General features: G+C 58.1%; 2 protein-coding genes across 2 annotated transcripts; both read right to left on the bottom strand.

Annotated features, from left to right (window-relative positions):
- Positions 1-2,558: 2,558 nt before the first annotated feature.
- GCAT (glycine C-acetyltransferase) lies at positions 2,559-8,950 on the bottom strand. Its single transcript, XM_079775945.1, has 9 exons — positions 8,416-8,950; positions 6,943-7,073; positions 5,375-5,476; positions 4,845-4,991; positions 4,203-4,357; positions 3,983-4,065; positions 3,632-3,803; positions 3,125-3,246; positions 2,559-2,842 (listed from the first exon to the last, which is right to left on the bottom strand). The coding sequence occupies exons 1-9, from the start codon at positions 8,876-8,878 to the stop codon at positions 2,691-2,693; spliced, it is 1,527 nt and encodes a 508-aa protein (XP_079632071.1). The 5' UTR covers positions 8,879-8,950; the 3' UTR covers positions 2,559-2,690.
- Positions 8,951-9,755: 805 nt separating this feature from the next.
- H1-0 (H1.0 linker histone) lies at positions 9,756-11,255 on the bottom strand. Its single transcript, XM_079775996.1, has one exon. It carries the CDS (start codon positions 10,982-10,984, stop codon positions 10,400-10,402), a length of 585 nt encoding a protein of 194 aa, XP_079632122.1. The 5' UTR covers positions 10,985-11,255; the 3' UTR covers positions 9,756-10,399.
- Between the last annotated feature and the right edge of the window lie 421 nt (positions 11,256-11,676).

Raw genomic sequence — 11,676 nt, forward strand, 5'->3', positions numbered from 1 at the left:
GGGTTCTGGCCTGACCTCTTAGAGGAGTGGACCGCATGGCCAAAAGGGATAGAGGCCGGCACCTAGGGGGCAAGGTGCCGACTGCAAGGAGTTAAGGGAGAGATGTGGTAGGGACTGCATGCAGTCTTTCCAGAAGCTGGGAGGGTGGAAAGAATGTCCAGGGGGAAGTCTGGGAGAGTGGAAGTAGTATGAGGGGGTGCTGATGAAGCCAAGCCTTGCATCAAGGCCAGAGGAGCTAGGGAACTCTTCAAAAGCGGCTCCTTGCAGGCCCCGGGGTTCTGTGAGTGCTCAGAGTGCTGCTCTAAAGCCTGATGGCTCTCACTCCAGCTGCAGAGCATCTTCGATTTTTTGGAAGCAGAGACCCCCTAAACTGAAGGTATTCCGACTGAGACCTAGACTCTCCAAATCTGAATCCAGAGCTAGCAGACTGATTAAGGCATTCCCGTGGGATCTTATGATCACTGAAAGGCAGACTTGGAGGATCCTAGACTGGGTGTGCTGCGGTTTTAGGATCACAACCACCCTTTATGAATTGAAATGCACCAATCGACTCACAGAAGCCTGGACTCACTAATGTGGCAGGCCTGCACCTGGGAAGCCCCGAGATCCCTAACATACTATCCTACCTCCCTTGGGGGCCCCAAGCCCACAGGCCACTCCTTACTCTTGGCTGGGCTCTAGCAAACTGGGGGAACTCCCAGCAGCGGTGAAGCTAAGCAGCTTTGATGGTAGACGCAGAGGGGGGGATGGAGGGACCACAGAACGCCTGGCCTTGGGGCCGGCAGGAGGGCATGTCCCCATGCCCAGCACCAGCGCGCCTCTAGCACCCCTCCTCCCTTCGCTCCGACTTCTGTTCCTGGCGCCACAGCTTGAACCCCGTGCCCACTGCAGAGGATGTGGATTGTGTGCCCTGGGAGCGGTCCCCCGAGCCTCCAGCCCTGCAGTAAGAAGTGCCGCTGACCCATGACTGGCCCTCAAGCCTCTTGCGAGTGTCCAGTATGTGCCCAAGCCCAACTGCATGCAACCAGAGCTGCTGCTGCCCATGGTGCTTCCTACGGCCCCTCCGGATGGCAGGGGACCAGGGCTACGACATTCTGGTCAGCCGCACGGTGTGCCAGTGGCCAGGCGCAGGATGTCACAGTCCTACAGCTGCTTGTGTTGTCCATTGGGGGAAGCTAGCCAACAGATAGTGGGCCTGAGCCGGGTGCTCTGGCTCCGCTGGGTAGGGCGCACCCACGGTGATGTGACTGATCGTGGCTGCCAGGTATGTATTGTGCCGCCGGCAGACCTTACATATCAAGCTACAGGCTATGCACCCTTGCTGCGGCAGCAGTGCATGTGGCACCAGGTGCCTTCCCCTGGTGGTGGCAGCATTCAGGGGCTCTTGCTGATGTGGCCACAGCAGCCCCTTCCCCTGGCTGCACCCCCCAGCACCCTGGGCTCCTCGACCCCAGCCTCAAGCTCTTCCAGATCACAGGTTAGGACTTCCAGAACCCCAGTGTTAAGATCCTGCAGGGTTGGGCTGGAGCTCAACCAATAGTCCACCCCAAGATTCCCAAGGAAAGAGGATGCTGGGGGTGCAGGGCATCACAGACCTTGTCCTAGTTCCCTGTTAATAAGGGCCTTTTCAGCCTCCCTGCTCCACCCCAGCAAACTACGCAAGAGCTTCCCAAGGCTAATCACTGAGACCGGAGCCATCCCCCGCCCGCACCAGGTGCCCATAAGGCTGAGTGGGGAGGGCAATGGAGAAGGGCTAGGCGCTAGGGGAAAAGAATGGTGTGTGTGTGTGTGTGGGGGGGGGGGGGTACCATCTCCAATAGGGATGCAGCAAGGCGTGGTGGACAAAGGTGGATGGGGCCTTCACAGCAGCCAATCACCTCCTGGCCTTGCCCGCCAAGCAGCCCCGAGTCCAAGGCCCGGAGCCTGGAGGGGCGGGGCCCTAGCGGCCCGAGCCTGAGCTCGCGGCGCCCCCTGGCGGCTGATCGCAGGCCCTTAGGTCTTGAGATGAGGGAGAGGAAGGCCGGCATTAACAGAAATCCAGGCTTCGTGCTGGGCAGCGGGGTGTGGGGATGGGGCACACACAGCGGATGGGGCCTAGAGTGGGCTAGACAGGGTCCAGGCAGCAGGGGCCTCTCCAGTAGTGACCCCCATTCTTTCCTTTGGGGCTTGAAACCTCAGCCTCTCGTCCAAACATGGGATGGGTGTCCAGCCTTCTTGTCTGGCAGCTGTGAGTCGTCTTTGGATGGGGAGGAGCACAGGGTGCACCAAGGCTACTCTGGAGGCTGCAGAGTAGGGGTGGGTGGGTGGCGTGGGAAGGGCCCTGCAGGGCTGATGCTCGGCTCCCTCTCCAACAGCACAGGGTTCAGCTGAGCCAGACGGTGGCCCCTGCTGTCTTAGCCCAGCCGCCTGGGTCTCATCTTAATGTGGGGAAGGTGTTCAGCTCTGAGGTCTACTTTCAGGAGCCTGCCCACAGAGTCCCAGTTCCTGCCTGCTTCTTCGAGCGGAGCAGACCACCCTGCTCAGAGAGAATAAAGCAGACCAACGCGTCACAGCCAATTTCCACAGTTGTTTCACACTCATGGCCACAAGCACAAGCCTTGCCCCAGCCTGAGCCTAGGACTCTGACAGGGCTCAGAGCATCTGGCCTGGGTGATGAACAAAGGCCCCCCTTGTCGCTGTGGAGGGAGGGCTCAGGGCAATGCCCCGTGCTGCCGCCCCACCTCCACAAAGGCCTCCACGCAGCGGTCAATGTCCTCCTCACTGTGCACTGCGGAGATCTGTACCCGGATCCGGGCCTTGCCCTTGGGGACCACTGGGTAGCTGAACCCGATGACAAAGATGCCTGGGAAGGAAGGTAGAGAGAGCCAACCTGGGGCTCACTGGAGCCAGGCAGGCTTTGGGGCATGACATACAGCTCCTACTTTCCTAAGGATCGCAGAGGGCAAGGGGCAGTCCATGGTCTCTTCGACATGGATTGCCCCGTGGCCGGGGTTTCCCCCATTTGGACAGCTGGTCAAAAAGGGGAGTAGGGTGGGGACAAAGGGGAATATCACAGTCTAGGGGTTCGTTCCTCCCTCTTTTCTCTCAGGACCCACAGCCAGTCCTTTCGTCCTGGTCTCCTCACCTCTCTTTAGCATGTCGTCCGCCATGCAAGAGGCCAGCCGGGCATCACCCAGCATCACCGGGCAGATGGGGTGATTGACTCCCGAGATGGTGAAGCCAGCAGCCTTCATCTTACTGCGGAACCTGTGGGCACAAGCAGGGTGTCACAGGTCCACTGGGGGGCTGTGGATCATTCATACCCACTCCTGATGGGCACAGGATCCAAGATCTGTGCCTGAGTCTGCAGAGACCAGCAAGACAGAGGTGCAGAGTCAGAAAGTCAAATGGGGAGCCAGGCAGAGGAAGAAACAGACCAAAAAGAGAGTGAAAGACAGAATTACATAAGATGGGCAGACCCAGGGTCATTTGCAGGGAAATGGAAGGAAGAGGCCAAGCTGCGTCCCAGTGAAACCGGCGGGGGAGGTGGTGTGAGCAGAGGTAGCACCTGTAGGCAGGGGCTGGGCAAGCACCCGAGGCAGGCCTCAGCAGCTCCCACCCCAGCCTTTCCCACCCCCGCCAGGGACTGCACCGCTGGGTCTTGGCTGCCATAGACTGGACAATGGTGTTGTCTTCCATGAGCATGTCCAAGGCCTTGGAGGCACAGCCGACGACAGCAGGCGGCAGGCTATTGGAGAAGAGGTAGGGCCGGGCACGCTGCCGGAGCAGGGACACCAGGGGCCCAGGCCCCGTCGTGTAGCCCCCTGAGAAACAAGGGCAGAGGTGGGGGGTAGCCAGAGCCTACACTAAGCCCCTCCCGAGAGGAGAGTCCATGCTGCCCTCTTGTCCGCAGTCCCAGGTGTCCCCTCCCCACCTCCCCTGAGACTCCTCTAGGGCCCTGCATGTGGATCAGGGGACCCCAGGGGCACAACCCTGTAGGCACCTGATGCTCCGCCCAGCGCCTTCCCCAGGGTGGAGTTGATGATGGTGACCTGGTCCTTCACGCCCAGCAGCTCATCCGTGCCCCTGCAAGGAAAGCTGCCACTGCCCCTATTGGCCGCCTGAGCCCTCAGCAATCATGGGGGGAGCTGGAGGCTGGCCTCCTGGTTCCCCCTCCCCCCCCAGAAGCCCGACCCAAGGCCTCAGGTGCCACATGCTCCCACCGTCCTGTGGCCCCCAGGAAGCCAGTGGCATGGCATTCGTCCACGAAGACCAGGGCATCGTATCGAGAGGCGAGGCGGCAGATCTCCTGCAGGGGCGCAATGTCGCCGTCCATGGAGAAGGCGCCGTCGGTGGCCACCAGGCGGAGTCGATGCTTCTGCAGGGGAAGGCAAGGACAGGCGGCGGCTGGTGTCACGAGCTGGGTGAAACCACCCACCTTCTGAGCTACTTGGGGCTCTAAGAGCTCACTCTGCCCAGTGCCCCGAAAAGAGGTGGGCACATAAGCACTCTAGTATTGGGACTGGAACATCTCCCTCATCCCTGCCTCTCTGAGCCGTACCCACCCCTTCCAGGGCAGTCGGGAGCACACTTGGCCCTGAGAGTGAGAATGCTCTGTGTCCCCTTCAGAGGGCAGCGTGGGGTGGGGCCAGTTCTTCCCCTAAGTTCATCCCACCACTATGCCTAAGAGCCTGCCACACATAAGGTACCCAAGGTGGCAGGATGCAATGGAAAAAAGCTCTGGGTCTGAGGGATGTGGGTTCAGATTCGGGCTGTTTCAAATTGTGCGGGCTGTCTGTGAGTGTGCAGTGGGGCTTGAAGATAAGCCCGGCCCTAGGCCCCGGAAGCCCCGGGCCTTGCCGCACCTGAGCCTCCTGCAGCTTGGCCTCTAGATCGGCCATGTCCAGGTGGCGGTAGCGGAACTTGTGGGCCTTGCAAAGACGAATGCCGTCGATGATGGAGGCATGGTTCAGCTCATCCGACAGGACTGCGTCCTCCGGGGTCAGCAGGGCCTGGAAGAAGGCAGTTGGAGTAGAGCCATCACCCAGCCACCTGGTGTTCCCCCTCTCCTATGATTCCCCCGAGTCCAAATTTCACTGCCAGCCAGGGCATTTCTTTGGGCAGGGAGGCAAGGAGCCCTCTGCCTCTCTCTGGGGCCCCTGCCACCCCCAGCCATCCAGCTGATGTAGGTTATCCCCCAAATACCCTGAAAGATCGCCTCCTCGCAAGCCTCAGGATTCTTTCTGGAGCACCTACTGGCCTAACCTGACCTCCCTAAGAAATGATCACTGGAGCCTCTAGCCATGGCTCTGGCACCCTGCCAGGTTCTCCTGACTGCCCACTCCTTCTACAGCCTCCCAGGCCTCACCAACTCCCACCCATGGCCCCTACACACCTCAAAGAGGCCAGCATTGGCATCAAAACAGCTGGGATAAAGAATGGCATCCTCGCGCTGGTGGAAGTGGGCTATCTTTGCTTCTAGATCCTTGTGGATGCTCTGAAGAAAGCGAGTGCGACAGGTGTTAATGCCTGCAGGGTCACATGGCACAAGTCCTGGGGACAGAGGCTTAGGTCATAAACACACCCAGCCTAGAAGGCCTACAGCCTTGGCCTTTCCCGTCTTTCTTCACAAGGGTTCCTCAGAGCCAACAGGAATCTGGCAGATGCTTGGGGTCCCTTCCCGGTCGGCTCTTCTTTTTGTAATGAGGGCTGGACAGTGAAATTATGGGTACTGATGGCAAAAAAAGATGTGTCTTGCTAATATCAAACTGAGTGTCTTTTTTGGTTGCTTTATGGCAAAGAAGAGAATTACATAAGTAACTCTAAGTTCATTTGGATCTTGAATTCTTAGATTTGAGAGCTGTCCAGTCTGGGTGAGGATTTGGTTGGAAAGTGCCCTGAGAGGACAGGTAACAATCACAAGCAGTCAGGAGCATGGACTCCTGAGCCAGGCCATCTGGGTTCAAATCCTGTGAAAGCCTGTGTGCCCTTAAGTAAGTCACTTCACTTCTCTGGGCCTCAGTGTGCTCTTTAACAGGGACGAAAACAACACTTATCACCTAGGATAGTTCTGAGCATTAATGAGGTAATATTTGTAATGTTCTTAAAACAGTACCTGACACATAGTAAGCACAGTAAGTTTCATGTTTACATAAGTTTATTTTAAAACACTACAAAATAAAATAATAACCAACATTCATTGAGCACTGCTGTGTGTCAAGCACTGTTCTAAGCATTTTTAAATGTATTAACTCTTTAATTTGTAAAGATTCTATTAAGTACTATTATCCCCATTTTATCAATAAAAGGATTGAGACACAGAGAGGTTAAGTCACTTCCCAGAGTAACACAGTCAATAAAAGGTGGTGCTGGGCCCTGGCCGGGTGATTCAATTAGTTGGAGTGTCGTCCCATACACAAAAAGTTTTGCGTTCGATTCCCAGTCAGGGCACATAACTAGGTTGCGGGTTCAGCTCCCTATTGGGGTGTGTATGGGAGGCAACGAACGATGTTTCTTTCTCACATCCAAGTCTCTCTCTCCCTCCCTTCCTCTCTCTCTAAAATCAGTAAACATATCCTCAGGTGAGGATTAAAAAAAAAAAAAAAAAAGGTGGTGCTGGGAATTGGGCTTAGGCCGAATTGCTCCAGAACCCTCTACCTCAATCCCTGCCTTCTATTCTTCCTTCCCTGTAGGACAGGTGGACTCTGTTCTGCAAGTGGGAAAAGAGATGCTGGAAGAGGGGGTTTCTTGCCCAAGGCTTCACAGCAAAACAGAAGCCTGAACCCAATCTTTCTAGTGGACAGCTCTGGGGCCGAGAGTGGCCCACAGCCCTGGGATGGGATGAGCTGAGCTGGCTAAACCAGCCCTGCTGACTGTGGGAAGCAGACAGCTGGGGTCAGTGCCCAATACTGGGGACAAGGCCCCACTCTACCCGCCCCCTTCCCCACATCAGCCACCGTATACCTGGGTCCCACAGATGAAGCGGACAGAACTAAGGCCAGCTCCAAACTCCTTCAGGGTCTGCAAACCTGCCTGGATCACCTCGGGGTGGCTGCTCAGGCCCAGGTAGTTGTTGGCACAGAAGTTAAGGATTTCTGAAGTGGGGGACAGAGAACAGACAGCAGCTCGAGGCCCGAAGGAAAGGCCTTGAAAGGTGTCAGCGCTAGGCCCTGGGGACCCAGGCAGTAAATGAGTCTGGATTCACCCTTGAGGAGGCAACAACCACACAGTATGATCCATTCTGGGGCAGAGGCCAGGATGGGGAGCTGGGGGCCCCTAGGAGGCACTGAATCCACCAGCTACAGGAGAGGAAGGGTCAGGAATGGGTCTGAGTGGCATCTTGAAAGATGAGAAATTTAAGCTCTGGCTCTGAATCACATTCCCCACCCCCCCACCCCCACCCCCAGGAGGAACTCACAGGCTCCTCCTGTCCCTGAGGACACCAGCAAACCCCTCATCTGAGTCTTGGTTACCTCATGGGTAAATGAACAGGGTTTGGTCAGATGCTCACTGTGGTTCTCAAACTTCACTTACTTTGCTGCCAGATACAGAATCACAGGACAAAAAGGGGTGCCTCTGAGACCTGGACCTTGAATTGTACCCGAGGAGGAAAGGGAGGTTTGAGGAAGGTTCACTCAGCCTGGGAGAGGCAAAAAGGGATGAGCATCTGGGGTCTCCTAATTTCCCATCTTTTGACCTGCTCCAAGCTTCCCTGGGGAGGGGGAGGCAGGGATTTCCTGGGACCGCCCATTTTACAAATGAGTGCAAAAAGCACCAAGGATTCCATGCCTACTTCCTGGGCAGAGGGCAGCCTTTATAACCAGTACCCACTTGGGACCTGGCACAGACAGAGGGAGACCGGTGGTCCAACTCCTGGTGTGACTCCTGCAGCAGCCCACGCGCCCCTTGCTCGCTGAGACTGGCCAGGAAGTTGCCTCTCTGGCCCATTAGCTGACCTTCCAGCTCCACTACACTAGAGGACCTGGACCGAGCCCAGCTCTGCCTGCAGCTCGCTGGGGGCTTTGGGGCAGCTCACTTGTGGGCTTTTTTATTTGTAAAGCGGAGAAGTTTACAGAAGTCCACGTGCAGCTCAGGCCTGCACAAAGCAGCCGCTCCAGAAATGCCGGTTTCTTGTTTCACCTTCCCATCACCCTTCCTCGAAGCAGCTGGGGACCCAGCTGGGCATGTCTCTTTTTTCTCACCTTCTCCCAGGGCTGGGTCTGGCCCCCTCTGCCCTCTTAGTCAAACAACTGCTCAAGGGCAAATCACCTCCCTTCGTGGAAACAGGTTTAACCAGATTAAACACTGAGTAACGCAGGTCTGATAGCTGGAAAAGGGACCCGTGGCTACGAACGCAGGACCTCCATTCAGCGCAAGCCTCGGAACGGCCCTCTCAACAGCCGCCCAAGTCCAACGACTCCCGGGAGGGGGAGTTACCTCCGGAGACGCCGTCGACGCGGATGCGCGGCCCCTGACGCGACGTGATGACCCGCTCGCTCTTCCAGGTGCCAGCCCCGCGGATCCCTTCCAGCTCCTCCTCCAGGATGCCACGCAGCTGGGCCAGCGCCGAGTGCGCGCGGCGGCCGGGGGCCCGGGAGAGCACGGCGCCGAGCACGGAGACAGCCCACATCGCACTCACTTCGCCTACCCCGCGCGAGCGCGCCCGCCGGCCGGGAGCCCAGCACACCGTGGCCGCGTTACGTGGCCGGGGGCCGGACCCTGACAGCCAATCGGAGCGGGAAGAGCTCCCTCGAAGGGGCAGGAAGGCGGGCCCAGGGGCAGGTGGGCGGAGCCAGGCGGGAGGCGCAGAGGGCGCAGAGTGGATTGCTCTGTAAATTGAGACCCGAGCGGGTTGGTGAAGGGGAGGCGACGCGGCGGGGCCCAGCCCACCAGACCCCATCCCGTCGCCCGCCTACACACCCACCTCTGGGAGGGATTGCTCTGGACCCCAAAGGCAGCAGCCTGAGGCACGTCCGGGCCCCTCCAGCCCTGAGGTTCCCGTTTTTGTGAGCTCCTGGGACCCTCCCTCCTTTCTCAGGTGCAAAGGCCCCCAGATTTCCCCCCACGACTCCCCCGCCCAATTGCCCCGCCTTCTCCAGTGTTCGAAGTGAGGAAAAACACCGCCAAGGTTTTGTCCTTTTTCAAATTTTTATTTTAAAGTTTCAAAATTACAAAGACAGCAATTCTTCCCGGCACAAATAACACTTGTGGGGTTTTTTTTTACAAAAGGGGGGGGGGGGGCGGAATACGACGCGAACTGCGCCTTTTCCTATTTTATGAGAAAGACGACTGTACAGGTTTTTTCTCCCAGCTCCCGGGTGTGAAACTAAGTGCTAGCTCTAAGTAGGTATGTACACATTTACACGCACAGACACAGACCTAGCTGTAAACTACTTAGCAATTCAAAAGCCGACTGCAGTATGTCTTACTGTCCACTCCCCGCCCCCGCCCCCACCTACCACTACTTAGAAAAGACTCGGAAATAAAGAGGTCGGGACGTGTTTAAGCGGCGCTGGCAGGGCTGGAGACTCAGACCACCAAAGCCACCTCTTGTACAGGAGGAACCCAAAAACCAGGGGAACACAATCCAATTGTGTGGAAAAACCCAAGTTTCAACAGGGCACACTGAGGCACTTGGCTGACTGACTTCCCCACCCTTACCCCAAAGTTTCCACTCCCACAACAGGAGACTTTCCGAAGCCACAAAGACCCCCCCCCCCCCCCCGCAATGGCTAGTTTCCAGCTGAGAGAAGCCACAGCTCCTCAGACCAGCTGTCATCCCCCCCCCCCCCCCCAGGACAATAGGAAGCCACGGGACAGACTCGCAGAAGTGAGAAGGAAACTGGACTTGGACCCCCGCGGCTCACCACTGGGAGGTGGAAGTCTGCCCCGGGAGGGCTTATTCCACCGCCCTAACTTGGTGTCCAGCGGCTGCCACCCCTCTCCTCCCCAACAAGGTCCTGAAACTCCCAAGGGCTGCTCAACTTAAAAGAAAACTCACTTGTCTCAAAGGTATTCCTACAAATCTTACAATTCCTGGGCTCCCTTCTCAACTAGCCCAAACAATCCCCCCCTCATCCTCCCTTTACCCTCATAGCGAACAAGCCATCCACCTAAACAAAACACACAAACCCTCCCCGAACCCTAAGTAGATTAATAACAAATTAACAGAACAAAATATAAGTACATTCTCATCATTACGGAGATGAGATAGGTGTATTTTTTTTTGCTGTCCTTGCACGACTGGTTAAGGAAAAATTAACTATTCCCTAATTTCTAAGGAATCCAAATTCTGTCTCACATCAAGTCAGAACAGAAAGGGGCAAGGGGGCTGCAGATGAGGAGTAAGAGAGAAGAAAGGAGCAAAGTATTTACAGAAAAGAGGAGACAGGCAGGAGTGTCCACAAGAAAAGCTTCCTGGTCACTTCTTCTTGCCGGCCCGCTTGGCACTGGACTTGGCTTTGGGCTTCACCGGTTTGGCCTTCTTAGGCTTGGATGCCTTGACGGGCTTGGCTTTGACAGTCTTGGGTTTTTTGGTTTTCTTGGGCGTGGCAGCCGCCTTCTTCTTGGCCTTCTTGACCGGGGTGGCTTTGGGCTTCTTGCTGGGGGCTTTGGAGGCTGCCTTCTTGGGCTTGGCGGTCTTCTTTGGCGTGGCCACCTTCTTGACTTCCTTCTTCGTCTTCTTGAAGGCCACCGACCTCTTAGGCTCGTCGCTCTTGGCCAGCCGGAAGGACCCCGAGGCGCCCACTCCTTTGGTCTGCTTGAGGACCCCGGTGGTCACCAGGCGCTTGATGGACAACTTGATCTGCGAGTCGGCGTTCTCGCCCACCTTGTAGTGGCTCTTGATGTACTTCTGGATGGACTGGCGCGAGGAGCCGGCGCGGTTCTTCTCCGCCTGGATGGCAGCCACGATCATGTCCGAGTACTTGGGGTGGTCCGTGGACTTCTTGGAAGCCTTGGCCCGCTTGGGCTTGGCCGCAGGGGCCGACGTGGAGTTTTCGGTCATGGTGGGCCGCCTGGTCCTGCTGTTGAAGAATGCGCCTTCAAAAGGGCCGGCCCCCGTCGGAGGCCGAGGGGAGCTGCAAGATCGGCTTTCGCACCCCTGGTTCCCTGGGACCGGGTTCGGGTGGAGGCAGAGCTCGCTGCGCAGGTTCTGCGTGGCTCAGCCCCGCCAGCCGGTCGGTCTGCCTCTGCGTGCGGCGCCTGCGGTTCTGGTTCTGCCGCCGCCTCCGCTGCCTCTCTTTTCCCAGCTCCGCGTCTGGCGCTCGGGCGGCGCATCCGGGTATTTAGCGGCGGCGGGCGGACCGCGGTGAGGACAGGGCTGCTGGCTGCCTGCTCCGGGCCCGGAATGGCGCTGCGCCGCCGCCATCTGTGTTTCTTCCGCCGAGCAAATCCGACCTTTCCCCTCGCCCCGGGCCTTCCCGCTCCCCGCCGCCGCCCGGGGTCGCTGCCCGGCTCCCTGGGCTCCCCCGCCAGGCGGCTCGCCGGCCTGGCCGCCGCCCCCCGAGCCCGCAAGGCGCCCCAAACGGCGCCGAGGACCGCTGCTGCGCCGGCACATTTCCCCTTTGCGGGGGGCTGGCTCTGCGGAGCCGGGGAGCCCCGGTGCGGGAAACCCCCCGTAGCAAAGCTCTCACCCTGGGGTTCCCGGGGATCCCGCTCCCGGCCCGCTGCGGGGTCCCGCAGCCCGGTGGTGTGGCC

This window comes from Cnephaeus nilssonii (assembly GCF_951640355.1).
Source record: "Cnephaeus nilssonii genome assembly, chromosome: 6".
NCBI classification, from domain to species: Eukaryota; Metazoa; Chordata; class Mammalia; order Chiroptera; family Vespertilionidae; genus Cnephaeus; species Cnephaeus nilssonii.